We start from the raw sequence: 22,098 nt of genomic DNA, 5'->3' as shown, positions 1-22,098 counted from the left end.
GTATGTACACATCTGCATGTATGTGTATATATATATATATATATATATATATATCAATAGAGGAGCTAAATTTGACCCAAATCCACCCTGCAACTGTACTAATAATTCAATTTTAAAAGGATATTTAAGTATGGATTCAAATATGGATAACTTAAAAATCTTAAACAGTCAGGCCATATTCACAAAAATGGCATCATTTAGTAAAATTTCTTTAGAATCTCCATTTATAATTCTTAAAAAAAAAACTATAGATATAAAGAACCATTTGAGAATTATTTTTATTCACCTCTGTTCTGATTATAATGTAACTGCATTAGAAGACCTATTAAAGAAATTTAGTATAGTTAAATTTCAGTTCAAAGCCGTTTAAAAACTTTCAGTTCCCAGCAGAGAGATAATGTACAGAAATCTCAGTTCTAGTGTTTGAGAAACAAGGAAGCGTGTGCTCTAAAGAATGAAGTCGTATTAGCCTTCACCTGCATTGATGCTCCTTCTACTCTTGCCACGCAGGCAACCCGATCCAGGAAGGTCACTGCCACAGGCACTGCCACAAAGAAGCCTTTACAAAAGGCCTTGAGGTACCTTTTCACCCAGCCTTGAGAGTGTGCCATACCTAAAAACACAAAGAAAACAAATACAATATTAGCCTCAAAAAAGGTAAAAAAAAAAAAAAAAAGAGTTAAGAAAAAGCAACCTCATCTCAATATATAACACACTCACCCGTGTAACCACTGGAATAAATTTGACTTAAAATCCCAAAGGCAAATACATTAACTCAGGTTAATTATTTTCTGTATCTCAAGTCTACTTGATAACTTCAATGGAAAATCTCTCCTCACAAAGCGGTAAGTTAGAAAAAAAAATAAGCATTCTAAAAATAAATTCTTTCTTGTTGTTGACTATTATGGTGGAGATGCTCCTTAAACCCCTGATATCTGTTCTCTTCTGCAATAACGGAAGCTTAGTGGGCAACATGACTTCCCAGCCTCCCTCAGCCTCTCTTCCTGCTAAGTTTCACCACAGGACTAAGTTTGACATGAAAAGCCAAAAATAGAAAAGAAACATAAGAAAGGAAGGAAAAAAATTAAGAAATATAGTCATGAAGAAAAAGAGGGAGAGGGAGGGAGAAAATAAGTAAATAGTAAAAAGAAAAGAAAAAAAAAACTATAGTCAAATTCTGTCCAGATACTCATTTCTGAAGATTTTATCCAGTGAACTATATAACTTAATCCTGAAATGAGAAGCAAGAGAAATGTGGAGAAATGTGTTACTACCTATACAACACGTAAATTGTTGTAGTTAGGGGACCCATGTCTCCACTTCACACTTTATTTTGACGGAATTTCTCCTTTTAAAGACACATTACAAGCAGGGTCACATGGTAATGAGGAACACACAGTCTTCTAACCCTGACAGAGCAAAAGAATTCTCCAGAGTTATTAATGTGGACAATGACTTCCAATCTTTTTTGACCATGCTCCACATTAAGAATTACATTTTATAGCAACTGAGTACTCACTCATACGCACACATACATACACACAGACACACTCACATTACAGCAAATAAGAATTGAAAAGATTCTCACAACAATACTTAGTTATACTATATAATAGACTATAATTTCAGTCTGTTCTACTTCTTGAGTAGGACTAGATAGATATAGGGAGACCAGACTATTCCAGTGGTTCAGGATAAGAGATGATGGTAAGATGGATTAGGGTGGTGGTGGTGGAGATGGACCAAAATGGGCAGACTCAACATACATACTTTGGAGGTTAAACTGACAGGATTGGAAATGGATGGGCAAAGGTGAGGAAGAGAAGAGATAAGAGAAGAAAGTGTCAAGAGGTAGGTGTGACCTATCAAAGCACTGTTATTTTGTCATTTCCTTGGATTACATTTCAAAGTGCTAAAAACATGCTCAAGAATTTTTTTTTATTGAAGTATAGTTCATTTACTATGCTGTGTTAGTTTCTGGTGTACAGCAAAGTGATTCAGTTATACATACATATATTCTTTCTCATTATAGATTATTATAAGCTATTGAATATGGCCCCCTGTGCTATACAGTAGTACCTTGTTACCTATTTTGTATATAGTAGTTTGTATTTGTTAATCCCAAACTCCTAATTTATCCCTCCCCTCACCTTTCCCCTTTGGTAACCATAAGTTTGTTTTCTATGTCTGTGATACTCATAAAGAAGTATAAATAAGTTTATTTGTGCTTTATAAATAAGTTCATTTGTGTCTTTTTTTACATTACACATATCAGTAATAACACATGATATTTGTATTTGTCTGTCTGACTTACTTCATTCAGTATGATAGTCTGACTCTAGGTCCATCCATGTTGTTGCAAATGGCATTATTTCTTTTTTATGGCTGAGTAGTATTTCAATGTGTATATATACCACAACTTCTTTATCCAATCATCTGTCAAAGGACATTTAGGTTGTTTCCATGTCTTGGCTATTGTAAATAGTGCTGCTATGAACATGGGGATGCATGCATCTTTTCAAATTAGGGTTTTCTCTGGATATATGCCCAGGAGTGAGAAGAGGGAACCCCCCTACACTGTTGGTGGGAATGTAATTTTGTGCAGCCGCTATGGAAAACAGTATGGAGATTCCTTAAAAAAAAAAAAAAAACCTAAAAATAGATTTACCACGTACATAATTTAATTCTGCAAACTTCTATTCAATCCTACTAAGTACAAGGCCATAGTAGGGTGCTAGGGATACAGGAGTAAAAAGCAGACATGGTCCTTGCTCTCAAGGAGTTATAATATGCCAGGGAAGACTGCTCTTACACAAATATTTGCAATGGAAATGAGCATTAAAAAGGGCCAATGTCCCTAGGGCATGGGAACATGGAGCAAGGGAGTCTATCCACCAGAAATTGATAAGGGAAGGTCTTGTAAAGGAAATGGCATTTGAAGTGAGACCTGGACACTTCAGGCAAAAGAAGCAGCATGTATGAAGGTCCAGGAGCAAAATAAAACATGAGTATTTACAAAACTAAAAGTTCAATTTGGATGGAGTATATACAAACTTTATTATGCTAATTTAAAATTTTTAATTCAGCAAATATTTATTTATCGACTGCTAAACACCAATGCTAAGGGCAGAGGACATAAAGATAGCTAAATATACAGTATAATATCACTTTAAAACTCTCCCTAAACAATATATTTTCTATATAAATGTATGCATATAAAAGTATTTAAAATAGAGTATTATTTATAATACAATTTTAATCACTTAATAAACACCCACGTCACTTGAATAATTATTAAAGTATAGATAAAGACAGAAAAAGGCAAGCTTATCAAAATGCTAAGAATAGTTAATTCTAGACATTGTGAAAGTAGATATTAATAAAGAAAGATGGTGCCAAGAACTCACTTTAACATATAGATACTATGGGGTAAAGCTAGTCTTAGTCGCTTTCCCATCACAGTAAACAAACCACATTTTCTCAGTGCAGTCTCTCTGCTGCTCCAAGTAGAATATTTGTGCACCAATCAATATATTATCACTGGCTGCAATTCTTTCATGTAGCCAATGCAAGCTATGACAGAATATTACATGCTTTTGAAAATATCTTGAGAGTTTGAAGAGCCTTAGATTGCTACCTTTCTACTCACCCATAGTAAGCACTTCAGTTCAAACAAGAAAAAAATGCTGACAATTCATATTACAACCTGACCACGTGACTATTTTAAGTTATTAATAAACTGGCTTTAAACACACAAACCTACACTTGCTTAAATATATTTTAATGATCAAGTCAAACAGGCTTAGACAACCAAAGGATTTAGACTCAAAAAAAAAAAAAAAGAAAAGAAAGAAAAAGAAAGGATAGGACAAATACAAATAGAAAAACATGCTTCAATACATCTGTAGCTCTTAGAATAAAAGTAGCAAACCCATGACAGAATGAAAATATAGTAAGTGACCTCTTTGCTATTTTTTGTGCCCTGCATACAAGGACCTTCACTAAATAACCAGGGATACCAGCAGGATAGAAAGTAGGAAAGGTTTCAAATAGGATGGTGTCACAGTGCTCCCAGTTATAAGGCAGCATGCATGATTATAATGTAAATTAAGGGGGGGAATTAATGTAAGTTGCATTAAATTCAGATTCTCAGAATTTTGAGCCTCAACTTGTTTCCAATATATACTGCTCCTCCATTCAGTCACTGTGGCCCCCAGGAAGGAGCATGGTGATGAGAGTCAGAGGCCTTGAGGTGTCATTCTCTCTCTGTCTATAACTAGCTGCTTCTCTTTGATCAAATCACTTCTGGGCCTCAGTTTCCTCATCTGCAACAAGAAAGAGGTTGGATTCAATTTCTAAGATCCTTTCTAGGGCCGACATTCTATATTCCTATACATTTTTCAATTGTTTCTCCAGGACTTGGGCAGATATTAAAATAACGAAATCCCTTAGGTTATTACTGACTAAAAAGGGACATGACGTTGCCTTTCAGATTTGAGACTTTAAGTGCTGAAAGGAAAAAAGACTTCACTTTTATTAAACTAGCTAGAATGGGAAGCAGAGAGGAAGCTGGAATTAGTGCAAGTTATTAAAAGAACACTGTAAATACAGGTAAAGACCTGAAAGCCATTATCCTTTTACTTGTCACTTTCACAAGCCTATTGCTGACCAGGGCACTGCTGCCGTCTCCTGCACAAGTCAGGACAAGTATTCTTCTACTGAGAGATTCTCAAAGAGCATGTGGGAAGTGTGACAATCAGAAGGTGTACAGATTCTGCCCCAAGCCAAGGGGAAAAATAAAAGTCACCTTGCAAAGAAGTACTCACTATTTTCAGAGGCTCAGAAGAAAACTCTCAGTACAATCCTAACCTACCTAAATTGTGAAAGACACCTCTGCCTCATGATAATAAAACACTTTTAGAAGCTCCTAACTATCATTAAAATACCAAAGCCATACATAAATGAAGAAATGAACATTACATTTCTATGTCAAGTCATATCAAATAAGATGTTTAAAGTTCTATGGCATTTACATTTTGTTAATGTTAATTTTCTTTCATATTTTCTTTCATATAAAGAATCATTGGGATGATCTGGTCTTTTGTTCACACCTGAAATGTTTAAAACTACCATACTAAGAAGCACCTAGCGTCCGCTTTCTCTGAGAAAATTTCCTTTAATCAATAATAATGTGCTACTAAAATCATCCCCAGCAAAAAGGGAATAATTTTTATCAGTAATCTCATTCTTCTAGCAACCACACAAGTCATTTAGGTTCAAAAATTGCTCCTGAGAAAATTATTGCTTAAGTAGTAGGCACACCTGGTTCATTGCTGAAGTACATAAACTGAGAATACTTTTAAATAAGCTTTCAGATCCAGTTGAAATCATATTTGCCACTCAATATACAGCACCTGCGAGTGAGTTTTTTGATGATACTGACTTCAACCACATAATGACCTGCACCCTAAATGCCCTTCTTTCCTCTCACAACTTGTTATGGTTTGATCATGCATGAATTTATCTAAAATAATTCCTAAACTTGCATAGATTTTAGCTTATACAAACTCACTGATCACTCATCCGTAGCAACCAGGCGAATAAATACACCTTAAGCCATCCTAATTATAAAAACTATTTTAAAATTGTGTGGGAGGTTTGAAGGTAAGAGGAAAATAATAAATTACAAAGTAGTATCTTATATAAAATGTAACCTTTCAGTCATAGAAATCAGCCTGCACATTTGGATAACCAAATCAAGATTTTACTTATAAACTCAAACTATATTTCAAACTATGAATATCAGAGAATATAAAAGCAGTGATCCAAGTAAATCTGTCACCCAATTCCTGACTCAGTCAACATATATTTATTGGTCACCTATTATGTAACTGTGCTAAGGGGTACATAATTCAGAACCAGGCAGGCATGGTCCTTGGCCACACAGAGCTTGCATTTCCATGCATTCTCCATGAAGTGCCCAGTCTGTGCTAGCCACTATGCTGAGATACCAAAGGTAAAAAGGCACAGTCAGTCACGGCTCCTTCCCAAAGGACTTATGACAAGATCACAAGAAATGAGTACATAACCACACATGATCGGGCTACCCTCCTCCATGGATCTCTCCAGGAGCTCCTGGTCCCAATAACCTCACTCTGCAAACAGAGCCTAACAATGTGCACTAGGAGGCAGGAGGCATTAGGATACATTTGAACTGAATCAAGGGGAAAATAACAACTGATGAACTAGAACAATTTTGATTCCACTGGAAGCAGATCTGGGAAAGGAATCAATGGATACCAATCCAAAAACAAAATTTTCAGAACCATCCTTCTCCTTCAGATTAGAAATAAACAATACATTATAAAAATAGATCATTCGTAATCTTTAGAATGTGAACTCCAGCATCAAATTTTTTTTAACTTGTGTGACTTAACAGTTCTCACTCAAAAATTATCAGCAAAGACAAGATGGCAAGAATAAATAAAAAATGAAGAAAGACTAGCCAAAAATAATAAAAGGGAGAAATGTAATAGGGTTAGACAAAAAGTGAATCATGTTCTGGTAAAGATACCTAATTTTAAAAGTTTACATCGGTAGACTGATGAAGGTAAGGGTCCTCTATCTTGAACTAAAACTGCTTCTTTGACAGAGATAATTATAATTCTCTATTGGTAGAGTGATGAGCATCTGGATAGTTAAAGAAGAGAGGTTAAAATGGATTTATTCAATTTTAAGTCAGAAATATTTAAAAGCAAATGAATTCCAAGGGCATGTTCAACTACAACTGGTGTAGATAGAAAACACTACCAGAAATCAACTAGAATATGCAAATTCTTAAAGGCCGCCTGAGTTTTGGGGAAGAACTCCTTCAGTTTGCAAACCTCATGCATTTATGCCCAACTCTCCCTCTGCCTCAGTGGAAGAGGAGCACTCCCTGTGTCAAAGGTGAGGCCAAGGGTGCTCTGCAGAGGCAGCGTCAACAAAGAGGGAGACTCAGTGGAAAGCTGATGGGCCCTGAATTCAACAGACTTCAGGTCAAATCATGATTCAGTGATGTGACTTTGGACAAATTATTCCATCTTCCTGAGCCACAATTTTTTCATGTGAGAAATTTTGCGGGGTGTTTTGGAGATTCAAAATACTCATATGTGTGGGGTTTTCTAAGTAAGCATTTGTATGAAAAAAAAAAACCCACCAGTAAAACTAGCATCTGAATATACTATGTGTAATTTATTAGAGAACAATGGCTAGATCATCAAATAAAAGGTATTTCTTCAGATAAAAGCATTAACCATGTCTAAAGAAGAGGACTAGCAATAACAAATTAAAAAAAAAGGACAACAGACTTAAGGACATCCATTATATATAATAAAACTGAAAAAGCCCATCTTCTAAATAATGGGACACCTAATAACCAAAGAGAGAGTTTTTTTCTGCTTTGAGCCTAATCTTATTCTAAGACTTGATGAGTTAAGGACTATCACATTTCCTGATATTGGCCAATTAACAATATTATGAAGTGCCAACACCAGCATTATCTTGGTGTTCTAAGAATTTGTCTAAGCAGAATAAAAGAAAAATATGACTTAGTTACAAAATTGAACCACAGGAATAAATTATTTAAGAGTCATTGGTTAAAAAAAAAAAAGAAAGAAAGAAAGGTAAGAACTGGAATTGCAAAAGATTCACGAGAAAAGCTGAAAAGAAAAAAAATGAATTAGAATGAAAGTGATGGATTTAAGAATGCTCACTACAAAATTCTTATGACTTTTCTATATGTTTAAAATTTTTTATTAAATTGTTGAAAATTAAAGAAGGATAAATTTCTCAGACAAGAGGAAATTCGGTAAATTTGGTAAATTTCTCAGACAAGAGGAAAATGTGATTGTGAGAGTTAAGGTACAAATGGCGTATTCGAGATAGTGAGAATGCTGTCCAGACCAGAGAACAGGAGATACATTAAGAGAAGTAAGGAATAAGACTGTATGTAATACTTATTCTTTATTTTGCTTTGTTTTGTTTCTTAGCAATATGGAAATCTACAGGACTCCAATATTTCTGGAAACCATAGAAAGCAAAATCCACATCACAACAGCAGGCCTCTCTAAGAGCTGTTCAGAACACCCCTAATCCTATAGATTATCCTTATCCTTTAACTTCATATAGACACCATTCGACTGCATTTACAACTAAGGCCCAATCTCAAATTTCAGTTATTAAGGTGCCATAAATTCTGCAAAAATTGTTTACCATAAAAATTAACAGGACAGTGAATAGCTTTTTACAGAATGAGAAAAATCCTATTAAATGATAACCATTAGCAAGGAGAAGCTTGGTAAGATTTAAACTCAAATAACCACAAAATTTAGATTTCAATATTGCACACTATATTTTTTTCCAATTTAATAGAAAAGCATTAACTGCTGTCATTAAGTAGAAGCTAAAGGCAATGTGGACATTAAGCTAACAATGTGGCAACTTAAATACATGTGTAAATGAAATAGACTAGGTACTTCTCCACAATCCAGACAAAGCAATTAGAGGACCTTGCACTGTTTCACCGTAAGCCTATTTATTGCTGAAGCAGTAATATTTTGAATTAGCAAAAGAACATATTTTCAGTATCAGAATACTTGCTGAATAGCTAAAAAGAAAATACTGCATTATGCAGCATTTAGACTGTGAGAGAAACTGGCTTTTAAAAAAATTGAGAGCCTGTAAACAGAAAAAGCATCCTTCTCAAAAACAAAATCTCCAAACCCTTCAAAAATCAAAGCTCAGAAATAGAAGTGAGACAGGGGAAATAAGAAAAAGATGATAACACTGAGAACCTAAATAAAGAGAAGGGAGCAAAACAAAGAAGAATATTAGAAAGGGGGCATCAGGCAATAACATGGGTGATGGGAAATGGCCCCAGAAATGCCACGTGACACATAGTTCCTGGAGCACAGCTGCCCTGACCTATCTTGCTACTCCAGTTCAGGCCTACTGTCTAATAGTAATCATGCTCCTTTTCCCTAGCTACTTTTCACAACTCCTCTACTTCTGCCCGATTTGTAAATGGTACAAGAGTCTCTAATGGATTGGACAGTAAGTGGAATAGGCAAATTTTTAAAAGAACATGCCTTTAGTGTCTCATGAAAATCCTATCCTGACCCCCACCCCTCATGCCTCAAATATGTTGTTTCCTTTAACCGGACACCAACTCAAATTTACATCCAAATATAAGAGCAAAAACGTGGCTTTTCCTTTGAGCAGGATTGGGAGGAGGAAGGAGGGTTTCTCAAAACAGCCAAGGCCACCAGACCCTAAAGCGGCAGAGCTGGGAAGGTAAGGTCACAAAAAGTGAGACTGGGAAATACAATGTAGCCAGCAAACTTATGTTCCATCCAGGGACTGATACTACTATTCAGGGAATGATAAATTCAAAAATTGGAAACACAGGCACCCCCAGCAGGAAAGCACACTAAGGCTCTGATTAGTCTGTCAAAAATAAAACCTGTCCCAACTGTGTTCGGAAGTTTTGGAAGGCTGCCCAAGGCCCATCTATAGCAGCTGCAGGTCCACAGGGAGCTCAAACAGTGGCAGTGCAGACTCAGGACTAGATAAGGACACACGCCAGATGACAAGATTTGTACTATTTAAAGTGAAAGCAACAGCAATCAAGGCCTTTGGAGTGAATGGATGTGGTCCTTTAAACTCCTAAGTGCAAGCCCACACTCAGGCACATACACTTGCTAAAATGGCAACAAAGGTCATGCTGGCAACATTTTTTTTGAAAAAAAAAAAAAAAAGGCAGCTGAGAGAGAGGTCAAAGAGGCTTCTCCTGTACAGCCTGGAGACTAAAGCAGATGGAACACAGCACTCTCTGAACTCAGGTGTCTGCTGCACAGAAAGTCCAGGGATCATAATGAGCCCCTGGGAACATGACAGCATGTGGAGCGGAGAGATTTAGATTGCTCCCCACACATAAACACCTTATTTTGATTTTTGCCTACTTGCTGGTATAGTGGAAGATTCTGTTTAAGATAACTGTGAAATTTCATTAACATGCAATGCCCTGAAGTTACAATGTGTCTGCCAATCAAAGCATTTAGAATTTACTCATAGAAATATGAAATAGGGTAAAGAAAATTGTTTAATGCTATAAGCAGGCATCTGCAATGAAATATAGTGATCCCCACTATGTAATTCCATAGCAGTGGCAGAAGTTGGGAAAATAAAGCAACTTAAAATGTCACCACATTATTATCAATGTTATTTTGTGTATCTATTTTTAGATACTTGACCAGTAAGAGTCAATGGCTGTCAAATACAGCTGACCAGAGTACTATAAAACATTCCATCAGTTTGATGTAAGACTCTAAATTAACCAATGTATTAAAAGGTGTGTTATTGTGGGGAGGGTATAGCTCAGTGGTAGACATGCCTAACATGCATGGGTTCGATCCTCAGTACCTACATTTTAAAAAATAATAATAGATAAATAAATAAAAACCTAATTACTGCCTCCCATCCAAAAGAAAAAACATTTTTTAAAGGTGTGATATTAGTGCAGAAGTAGTCTAATATATGGATGGAAAAATCAAGGGAGCTGTGGTGGTTTAAAAATATTCCTGCAAATTCCTTGCCAGGCCTCCCTTAAAAATGAGGAGACTAATTCCCATCTTCTTAAGGGTAGGCTGGACTTAGTGGTTTGCTTCTAGCAAACAGAACGTGGCCTAAGTGATGCTATGTGACTTTTGAGGCTAGTCAAGAAAGATAGCTTCTTCCTGCCTCTCTGTCCTGGATCACTACTTCCAGGCAAGCCAGCACCATGTCCTGAGGACAGCCAGCCCTGGCTGAAGCCCAGGTAGAGAGCAATTGAGGCCTCCCTGCCCCTAAGAGCCAGCACCCCCTAACCAGACATGAGTGTGAGGGCAGATCCTCCCACCTCAGTTAAACCTTCAGATGACTGTGGCTCCAGTTGAAATTTTAACATCAACCTTAAGAGAGACCATGAACTAGAATCATGAATTGAGCTGCTCCCAAATATCTGACCCATGAAAATTGTGAGAGAGAATAAACATTTAAAGTCAATGAGTTTGGGGGTAATTTGTTTTGCAGAAGTAACTAAGATGATAGTAAACCCAGAAATAAACCCAAGGACACAAAGAAATTTCATAAATGATAGAGACAGTCACATTGATGGGGAGGGGACTGAAATAACAAATGATGCTAAATAACTAGCCACAGTTTGGAGGAAGGAAAAAAAAACCCAAAGGTGGATATTTATTTTACTCATTATAATTTAAAGATTAAATGTGAAAGATAAAAATAAAAACATAAAAGAAACAATAGAAAATAAAGGCAAACAGTTTTTTAGGAGTGGAAAGAAGCATTTTTGAACATTTTACAAAACCCAGAAAACATGGAAGAAAAAAGATTGATGGATCTGACTTCATGAAAATCAAAGCATCTCATAAATAAGCTTATAGGATAATCAGCATGATATTAAAAATTGCAATTATACCATTATTATAAGAAAATTATACCATTATTATAAAATTATACCATTATTATAAGAAAAAAGACAAATGTTCTGAGAGAAAAGTGACTAAAATACATGCAAGGCACTTCATTGAAAGCAAAATGTGGATAGTATATAAAGATATAAAAACCACTCTAATAATAAAACAGACACAAATAAAAACAAAATATCACCTTTTTAACCTATGAGACCAGCAAAGATTGAGAAAACTAAAACTACCCAGTGTGGGAGCATAGAATTTCTCATGCTTTCCCGGGAATGTAAATGGATACAACCTTTCTTGAGTGTAATGCGGCAAACGTGACATGAACCCACACCTCTGACGCAGAGATACCACTTTCAGGGCACAAAGATACGATCAAGGATTTTCAGTACACCACTACTTTTTTTTAATTTTGTTTTTATTTGGGGGGTGGAGGTAATTAAGGTTTTTAGTTAATTTATTTCGTCAGTTATTTTATTTAAATGGAGATACTGGGGATTGAACCCAGGACCTCATACACGCTAAGCATACACTCTACCATTGAACTATAACCTCCCTGCCCTATACACTACTATTTATAACAGTGAAAAACTGAACACAGCCTAAATGTCCATAAAAAAAATGAAATAAACTACAATAAGCATACAGTGAAATAATTTGCAATCACTGAAAAGGATACTGTATAACTATATTATTTGACATTCTGTTCTGAAAAGAAGTTGTAAAACTCTAAGTAAAATATGAACTCATGTAAAATTTTATACACACACTCATCATCATCATCATCATCATCATCATCATCATCATCATCATTAAAAGAGGTTAGGTGAGAAACAACAGGCACACAAATGACAGTAGTATTTACTGGTAGTCAAGGGATTTTTACTTTCTTCTTTATACTTTTCCATATTATGTAAATTCTCAATAATGGGTATATATTATCTTTATATAGTAAAGCAAATTAACATTAATCTCTTCTGCTACAACAGATATTTCTGTAATGTAAATTAGTTTACATGCTGGCAAGTGGAAAGTCTTATTTACTGGCTTCAAGGCTCTCCACTATGGTAAGCTATCCACGGAAGCTGAGAGTGCTGATAAAGAAATGCAAATTGTGAATCTGAACTATTTAAAATGTACAGTCTTAGCAATGATCATTAGTACTAGTACACAATGATTGGACTCTTGCATGTTTAAGAAACAGCTGGCGTTGAAATTATCTAAACCTAAAGAACACTGAAGGGGAGCAGAGTAATGATGACCAAAAAAGAGAACTGAGTTGGCATCGCTTCCTTCAGTATTTCATGTCAATAAACATTTCCTTTCATGTCAATAGACTTCTATTGAATACCTATTATGTACTGAGCATCATACCAGTTTCTATACTGAAAGAATGAAGACATATCTGTGTACCTATATAGATACTGAACATTAACCACTGTTCTTTTGAATTACTCTAGTCTTGTGATAAGGTTAAGAGGGCCATAAAAATAAAATGAAGAAAGACAGATTTCATAAAAGAGAGAGGCAATTGGGGATGTTATGGAAAGACAAACTACACAGTATTTTATACTCCTTGGTCCTTTTCCTTTCAGAAAATGATTCTATCATCCAAACAGCTGCCCCAAGGTCAACATGGTAGTTAGCCAAAGTGCCCTCTCCTGAAAAAATACAAACCATAATTTCTCTGGCTTGAAATCCTTCAATAACTTTTCATCTCCTATAGCCTAAAACCAAGCTCCTTAGATTTAGCACACAGAGCTAAATATGATTAGGTCCCTAGTTTCATTACTCCTTCTCTTTCATTAGCACATCATGCTCCAGTCAAATCCAGCCACATGCAATTTCCAGAATGTGTCATGCTTTTACTTATCTCTGGATCCTTAAGTATATTCTCCCTTCTGTCTTCATCACTCTTCCCACCTTTCTTTGTCTTGGCCACCTCTTATTCATCTTTCAAGTTTGCTTAAATGTCACTCCACTGAGAAGTCCACCCTACCTCTAAGTCTGAATTAGATGCCCCTCCGCTGTGTCCCCATAAAATCCTTTGCTTCCCTTAGCATAGTATGTATCACACCCGATTTTCTTAATCTTACCTCCAATCGCCTATGAGTTCTGTGAGGGCAGGGACACTTGTTCACTGCCATACTTTAGTGCCTTGCACAGAAGTGTCAAATATTCAATATAGTTTCAATGAAGAAATTAATAGATCAATTCCAATAATTTACTATTAAAAATAATGTTTAAGTAATTATTTTGGTCAGCTAACCTGAAAATGCCCTGTCTGTGTAAATTATCTACATTATATTCAGAATGTGATAGATGTTAGGGAGGCATATGTTGGGAAAAAGGCATCGTCCTACCACAGGCAACAAAATGCGTGTACATATGTCTATCCGATTATCCCCATCTCTCACCTAATAGTTCTACTTGGCAGCTAAAGATATTGATGGAGAAAGTGGCTTTTTAAAGAATTATACATATACGTGTGTGTGTGTGTGTGTGTGTGTGTGTGTGTGTGTGTGTGTATAAAACTTCAAGAGGTTGACTTCCTTTGGTGCTTTCTTCTTCAATAAATTGTAGCACAGCACTCAAGTCTAAAGGTAGTAAAGATGGGTAACAAGAATCAAGTAATTTTTCATAACCTATTCAACTCTAAGACATTAAGAATTTTCTTTTCAGTTAACAGCTTACTTTGAGAAAGTATTTAGCTTGTGTTTCCTTAAAAGCAGTGTTTTTCAATCCGTGCTCCACAGTGTCCTCGGGATTCCCTAGAGGCTTCAGGGCCAAAGGGAGCAGGCACTAAGGGAGAAGAGCTCTGAGCCCAGACACCCAGCTTCAATCAGAGCTACTCTGCTTTTATCTGTCATGGTTCTTTTTAATAATAGAATTCCAAAAAAGATTTTCCTTGAAGAGCTCACTACATTAAAATAAGAAAAAGAAAGAGGAAAAGGTTAAAAACCACCACCAGAAAGAATCAGCAGTGGATTGAGGCTCACACTCTGTAATTCATGCCTTAATGTCTTTCATTTTTTTTGTTTAGAGTAAATTCATCTCTGTCAGGTTTATAGGCTCTTATTCGTGCTAAAATGAGAAACACTATTTGAATGCAGAAATATTCAGGTAGAGAGAAAACAATATGGGTTTTGAGAAGTATATTTATTCTCTGATGCAGCTGGTTCTAAATTTATTTATCTTATAATGTTTAATGGCATTATTTATGTACCAATCTTCAAGCTAACGATTCATAGCATAGAATACCAAAATAATCTAATTGAACAACAGAAAAGCCCCCTGGAAATGCCAGCTGCCGCTATGTTTCATGTACTGTCGACAAATATCCCATCTCACTTCAATATTGTCTTAGTAAAAAGATCACTTTAAATGGAAAATTGCACCAAACCCACATTTAACTAGCAATTTTAGTTATTTGCAAGAAGCAAACAGGGCAACCGGGTAACTGAAATCTGGGGTGCTCCGTCACACAACATTCAGAAGACCAGTCAGTCGAACGTGATCTCCTAGTGAAAAAGCTCACGGATGAGAAGCAGAAATGGGATTCCCTCCAACAGAAACCTTCTGCTGTCCTAAGCACAACAGCATGGGGAATGTGGAATGGTACATACCGGAAGTCAGGGAGACACCTGCAATCAAGTCCCAACTCTGCAACAATAAGTCAGGTGAATCCAAAACCATTAGAACTGAACACATATAATTATTCATAAGATCTACTGAGTTGAGAGGTGTTAAAAGAGAAACTGAGGCATGTTAAAATGTTAAGAGTTTATTTGAGCAAAAATCAATTAGAATAGGGCAATACCAAACCGAAAGATAGAAGGCTCCACTGAGTACAGAGAGACTTTTGAACAGATAAGGAAGCAAAGCAAGGAAATTACTGAACGGCTACAGCTGAAAGCCTCGTTGGCCATTTAGGCTGTCCTTAGGTTTCCATTTGTAACTACACAGCACTTACTGCCTTAGATTTTGGCTTAATTCGGTCACCATGACATTAGAGCCACATCATTCTAACAGCTTCCTTATTTAAGTTAACAGAAACAACCAACTAATATTCACCTCTTCTGGGAAAACTTACAAGAGTACTCTGACCCACAGAGCCACCTTCCACCCCCAAACAACTCTGGCATGTACTAGCAACACCCTCATCTGCCACCCAGCTTTGTTAATTATCTTTTACAGATATGTCCATTCTTCTCAATTAGATTGTAAGCCACCTAAGAGGAAGTACCATGTCTCATTCCTACCTATCCACCCCAAAGATCTGAGATTTTACTAAGAATTTGCAGATGCTAAATAAATATTTCTTGGCTGTATGTTTTAGTTTAGATGTGGTTTGCCTTACCACCCATTTACAATGTTGATGGAAAAAGTTTGGTATGATTTTATTAGATACCCCATTCCTTTCACTACTAGTAAGGAGCAGAATGGAGAAACTGAACAGCACAGGCTATTTTGAGAGCCACCCACTTCACCTGATAGTACCTTCATGCATGTGTCACTCCCAAAGAACCAAACGCCAATCCTGTTCTAGAGTTCAGCCTTTTCTTCTCTCTCCATGCTCAGTAACAAATTAGAAATCAGAAAACTTGGATTCAAGCTATGCTGAGGACTAGGCAATTCATTTCATCCACTTGAGTAGATTACCTGTAAGGTTCTTTGCTCCAACTATCTATGATTCTATGAGACTAACTTCAGGCCTTTACCTTCTATATCAGAAATCCATGGAATGGCCCCTTCCTCCTGCTATTAAAATTTGCCTGTCTTTCATGGTACCTGCCATCATCATCACCATTGCACCTGTGCTCCAAGACCATTTCTGACTTCTGCAAGGTTAACATCCTCATAAAACTATGTCAGTTCTAATGATGACACTATTAAATTTCTCATCCCATCTTTACTTCATACCTGTGTTCATTTAACAAACACACATCAAGTGCCTGATTGGACAGTACAGGACAACACACACACTTGGGGAAACTTCTAATATATTCTTGCTTTCAGCAGCAAAGATAAGTATAACCTCATTTGCAAAGAAGCACCAGTAATAATATGAAACTAAATTACTTTCATATTGGTCACCAAATAGGTTTTCTCAACTTAATCAACAGCTCAGGGGCCCTGAGAATAATTCCCTGATCTTTCCAGTTTTATAAGAAACTTATTTTTATTGTCTTACCAGCATCAAATGATACTAGAGACATCACAATGGTTGTTACAATAAATGACTTAGAAAGAAAATCTAGTAATAATTTTGATAGATTTGGAGGAATATACAAGGTAAATAAAAATATATGAGCCATATAGAAATGTAAAGCAACTTAAATTAATATCTATCAGTTTTGAATAATGAAGTTTTTCAGAACCTAATGTAGCTTTGTTCTGCAAATATACTAGGTATAAAGACCTTTCCATAGCCAAGAAATGTGTTATCCAGTTTATTAAAAAGAAAGGTGGCAATTTTGCTGCTTCTTGTCTAGCTAAATGAGCCATGATAAAATCACAGATGAAAGTCAGTTTTAGAAGTGAGATGGAGAAAACAGAGTCCCCCAAGAAATAGTCAAATGTTATTTTTCCTTTGCCAAAATTATACCAACATTTTGCTTCCTTTTAGGTGTTAACTTCACTACCAATACTAAATAGTTGCAAAAAAATTCCTTGCTAACAGAACAGTGAGGTTTTGTTTCATTTTTAATAAAGATAGAGTGACTGGCCACTCACACAATACAGTCAAAAGCATCCTTCCACAAAAGATTATCAAATCTATAAACTCTGAAAGAAGCATTATTTGGAAAAAGAAAGAAAAACTGTAAAAACAATTTTGTGAAACTAATGAAACAAAAATTTCAGTCAAGTCAAGAATATTCATTTTGTGTTGTCTAAAATAGTATTTTACTGTATCAGTGCTATTACAATAAAAATGTTATTCTAATTACATAAATTAATCCCTACATTAATGCTATTTTTATTCCATTTAAAAGATGTAAACTGATGCTCAGAGTATCTGAGTAATCTTCCTAAGGTCACACGGATAGTAAGTAGCAGAGCTGAATCCGGATTATTTGACCCCTTGGCCTGTGCGCTTAAGCACTGTGCTCCACTGCCTCCCAGTTACTCACCACACCCAACAGACATTCACCACTCCCAGCAAACACAGAGCGGGATGAGTTATTGATTGCATAACTGCTATTACAGCATCCAGATGCAATCTGAAGAGCATCTAAACATGCAATTAGTTTAATTTACTATATAAAAGTTAAATACTCAATTCTTATTCATTTATAATAAATTTTCAAATGAGGAAGAGGTACAAAAGGAAGAAAAGTACAAATCTACACATAACATCAATTAATAGAAAAATATGATTAGAGTTGTCTTTGGATTTAACCAGTACTGAAAGCCCTTATTATCCTGCCATCCTTTCAGCCTGCTGAATTACCTCTTAGAATTTGAAACTCCACTTTTGAAACAAAAGGAAGCTAAAAGATAGGTGCAATCCAAAACATTGTGCCCTTTTGCCATTTCCCTTCTACACTTATAACCCAGATCTTTAAACACTCAACAAGGAGCTAAACCAATTCAAATATATGTGTAAAATGTAAAATTGGAAATGCCACAAAATCAACATGACCTTTAAAGTGTAACATTTTCCATAATCATTTAGTTAATACTGGAAAAACCTTTTACAGCATTTAAAGCATAATTTCCATGTGTAATATTTGTAGCAAATGTAAAAGCAAATACAGAAGAAAGTACTTTAAAAATCAACCACGTGTTTTAAACAAAAACTGCAATTAATTTCAAACTACCATTTTTTCCACAGTAGTTACATTATCTATCAAACACTCATAACCCTATTAGTCTGCTCTACTTTTCAAGTACAAAGCTGATGTAACCTTAGCCCAGTCACCTCCTGCACCTGGTAGGGCCTGCTATTTTGACTAATTCTCCTCCAATTTATCCACATTAGTTTGCTTGAGAACAAAAATATTTATGGGGCAGAAGGCCAAGATGAGGCCTCTCTGTGAGCCAATTAGACCACCCTTGATTAATCCCAAGGCACTGGTCTCAACAGTATATCTTCTAACCAACCAGGCTCCTCAGTCAAAGATACTTTAAGCAAAGATAATAATTAGGTAGTCGGTATTACCATAAAATTAAATTTTGAATGAGAGCAAATATAGTCTTCTGTCTTCAGATCCAATCATACATTTGTGAGAAGATATGCAAATCAATGCTAATAGGATGACAAATTTTCCCCAAGAGAATCACACTTCAGCTAAATCGCCACTCATAATTTTTTATTTCATAATCAAGTAGCAATCCTTGAGAATATCTCTTTCCCTTTGGACTATTTTAAGTATTTTCAGTAGAAGCTGATCAAAAAATACTTTTACTCAGACTTTTTTTTTTCTGCACCTCTCCTAGCAAGGGAGAAAAATTAGCAAGACAAATAAATTCAGAATCCACCCCATCCCCCTTTACTAAATAGTGTGGATGTGTATATCCCATTGCTTTTAACACTTGAGAATTAGGAAGAAAAAGAGTTCAAGGAAACAAACTGAGCAATCTAATACTTGGCTAAAGGACAAAATCTATCTTTGAAATTGAGTACAGTTTCTATCAACTCTATGAATTCAGTTCATATTTCTTTAATGCAAAGAGTGGAAGAACAAGGTTACAGCATGAAGAGACAAAACAGTGACACATCAACAAAGCAACTAAATTAGATACCTCACCTGTCAGAGAAAATCAATAAGGCCCAATGAATTTATATTGTACACTGACTTTTTCAGGGAAAAACTTTGGAATATTTCTTTGGCTTTTTATGTACTAAACATACTCTGCTCCATTGGCTGGAAGAAAACTTTAAAAAGATGGCCTCTGGGACTCAATCTATACTCTAACAGAGAAGCAAAACAAGGTGAGAGAAAAGCAGTTGGGGAGAGAAGGCTTACATCCAATGTATGTAAAAATAATATATTTTGGCTTTTTACAGAGAAAGGAATGTAACTGGTAACTCTAAGGATGAAATAGGCAGAATCAACTTGGCAAGAAACAAAACAGCAGAAGGATTGAAGTAGCCCTGAGAGTGGTTTACACCCCAAACAAGACAAGACCAAGACAAACTCAAGTACGAAAAAGGCAAAAACCCCAACCCCCTCTCTTATTCTGAGAGACAGAATAAGATACACCACCAAGAACAAAGAAGTCTACAACACCCAGAAATCAGGCACTCTGGTTCTATCTCCCTCATACTCCCAAAGCAAAAGGACAACGTATTTTATAACATTAGGAGAAAACCAAGAAGGAAACAACTATGCCTGGTTGGTCAGCTCTGCCCACAGAGGCTTCCTACAAATTCCAAGAGACCTCTTTTGACCACATCTTAATTTCCCAGAGTCAACCTTGAGCAGTATATTCAGACAGAATTCATCCCATCTTGTTTGACAAGAGAGGCATTTATGGCCACTGCGGTAAAGCAAAGGCACAGTCCTACAAGATGGCTACATTGAAAGAGCCCACAGAATCTCCACAGGCTCCTAAGTAATCTCCTTACCTCTCACACTACCCTACGTCCTTCCTAAAAATATACCTTTCTAAAAGGTAGACCATGATACAACCCAATTCAAAACCTTTTGTGACTAGACGTTGACAAAGTCCAACTTCTGTGGTCCATTCAAAGACATCAAGAATCTGTCCTGCTTCTTTTCCAGCATCATCGTATTCTGTTCTATGATGGTACCCTTTACCTTCCCTGTCTCTGTGTATGCGTTTACTTGTGCTACTCCTTCAGTCTGGAATTTCTTTCTACCCTCTCTACCCAATAAATACTTAATAAATATAAAACATTCTAATACCAGCTCAAAATATCACCGCCTCTTGTGTGAAGTCACAGGCAACCTCCCTTAGCTACATCCCATCCTATGCCACCCCCAAAGCTTTGTTTACCTCATTTTGGACACACTATATTCTGAATTATAGCCATTTAATTACGTATTCCTCTTCCCTACTTCCATACCACAGTATTCTTTTTGGGGGGGTTGGATTATATTATCTTTTTTTTAACTATAGTAAAGTATACATGTATAAAATTTACTATCTTAACCATTTTTAAGTATCTGGTTCAGTAGAGATAAGTATATTCACATTGTCGTGTAACCAACCTCCAGAACACTTCATCTTGCACTTCATCTGAAACTCTATATCCACTAAACAACATCTCCCCAATTCCCACCTAGCCCCAGCCCCTGGCACCCATCTTTCTACTTTCTGTCTCTATGAACTTGACTACTCTAGGTACCTCATATACATGGAATCATACAGTATTTGTTTTCCTGTGACTGGCTTATTTTGGTTAGCATAATGTCCTCAAGGTCCATCCATCTTGTAGCTTGTGTCAGAACCTCCTTCCTCTTTAAAGCTGAATAAAATTCTGTTGTATGAATATACCACATTTTGTTTATCCATTCATCCACCCATGGACACTTGGGTTGCTCCCATCTTTTGGCTGTTATGAATAATGCTGCTACGAACACGGGTCTTAGTGACCATGCAAAATGGCTGCAGCATTTTACATTCTCACTAAGTGTATAAGGTTTCCAATTTCTCCATATCCTCACCATCACTTATTACTTTTTTTTTAATAATAGCTATTCTAATGAGTGTGTGTTTCCCTAATGACTAGTGATCTGTGCTTTTCATGTGCTTATCTTCAAGTCCTCTGCTCATTTTTTAGTTTGTTTTTGTTGTTGAGTTGCAAGTTTTTATATACTCTGAATATTAATCCCTCATCAGATATATGAACCACAGAGTTCTTTTTGATTCATTTTTCTATTCCCTAATTCTTCAGAGTTGGCTATAATACAGAAATACATTTTGAGTTGAAGATGTTTCTTCTTTTTTGAATTTATTTTTGTAAAATAAAAAATTCAAGATATCCAAAATGGGGTATACAATGGAAAATGAGATTCCTTCCCTTCCTTGTTCTCCAAAGGCATTTTCCATTTTCTTATAATTCCCTCCAGAGATATTCTGTGCATATACAAGAAAATATGTATCTTGATTTAGTCTGCTCCAAAATAGTAACCTACTAATACCCACTCTCCTGCACCTCGCCTTTTTGATTTATTATTCCATCTAAGTATATATAAACTGCCTTATTCTTTTTAATGACTACTAAATATTCTACTACATGTACCATAATTTATCCAGTCCTCTAAGGATGAGCATTTGTTTCCAATTGCTGCCAAAAATATCCTTAAATATATATTAGTTCATACAAGTACAAGATCTGTGGGTTAAATTCCAGTAGGGGAATCAAATAATATGTAGTTTTAAGTTTTGATAACTATTTCCAAATTGGTCGCAATGAAAACTGCAAAAATTCCTACATTTATTGGCAATAATGACATTACCTATTTCCCTGTACCCTCAATAACACCTCATGTTTTCAAACTTTGTTTCCCAATTTGATAGGTTAAAAAAAGAGTATCTCACTGAAGATTTATTTTGCTTTTTCTCTTATATAAACTGTCTATTCATATTCTTTCATATATTTGTCCAT

The 22,098-nt window shown here is 35.8% G+C and overlaps 1 protein-coding gene across 11 annotated transcripts in view; it reads right to left on the bottom strand.

Annotated features, from left to right (window-relative positions):
• The window catches only part of IMMP2L (inner mitochondrial membrane peptidase subunit 2), a 929,241-nt gene that overhangs the window by 895,224 nt on the left and 11,919 nt on the right, over nt 1-22,098 (bottom strand). For all 11 annotated transcript variants that reach the window (XM_064487436.1, XM_064487435.1, XM_031455215.2 and 8 more), the window contains one exon: nt 477-613. In XM_064487436.1, the coding sequence (XP_064343506.1) occupies nt 477-611 (135 nt within the window). In that variant the 5' untranslated portion in view covers nt 612-613. The remainder of the gene's footprint in view (nt 1-476; nt 614-22,098) is intronic.

Source organism: Camelus dromedarius, chromosome 7 (assembly GCF_036321535.1).
Source record: "Camelus dromedarius isolate mCamDro1 chromosome 7, mCamDro1.pat, whole genome shotgun sequence".
Lineage (NCBI taxonomy): Eukaryota > Metazoa > Chordata > Mammalia > Artiodactyla > Camelidae > Camelus > Camelus dromedarius.
Note: the sequence above shows the minus strand (reverse complement) of the source record. Positions and strands in the feature narration are given on the sequence as shown.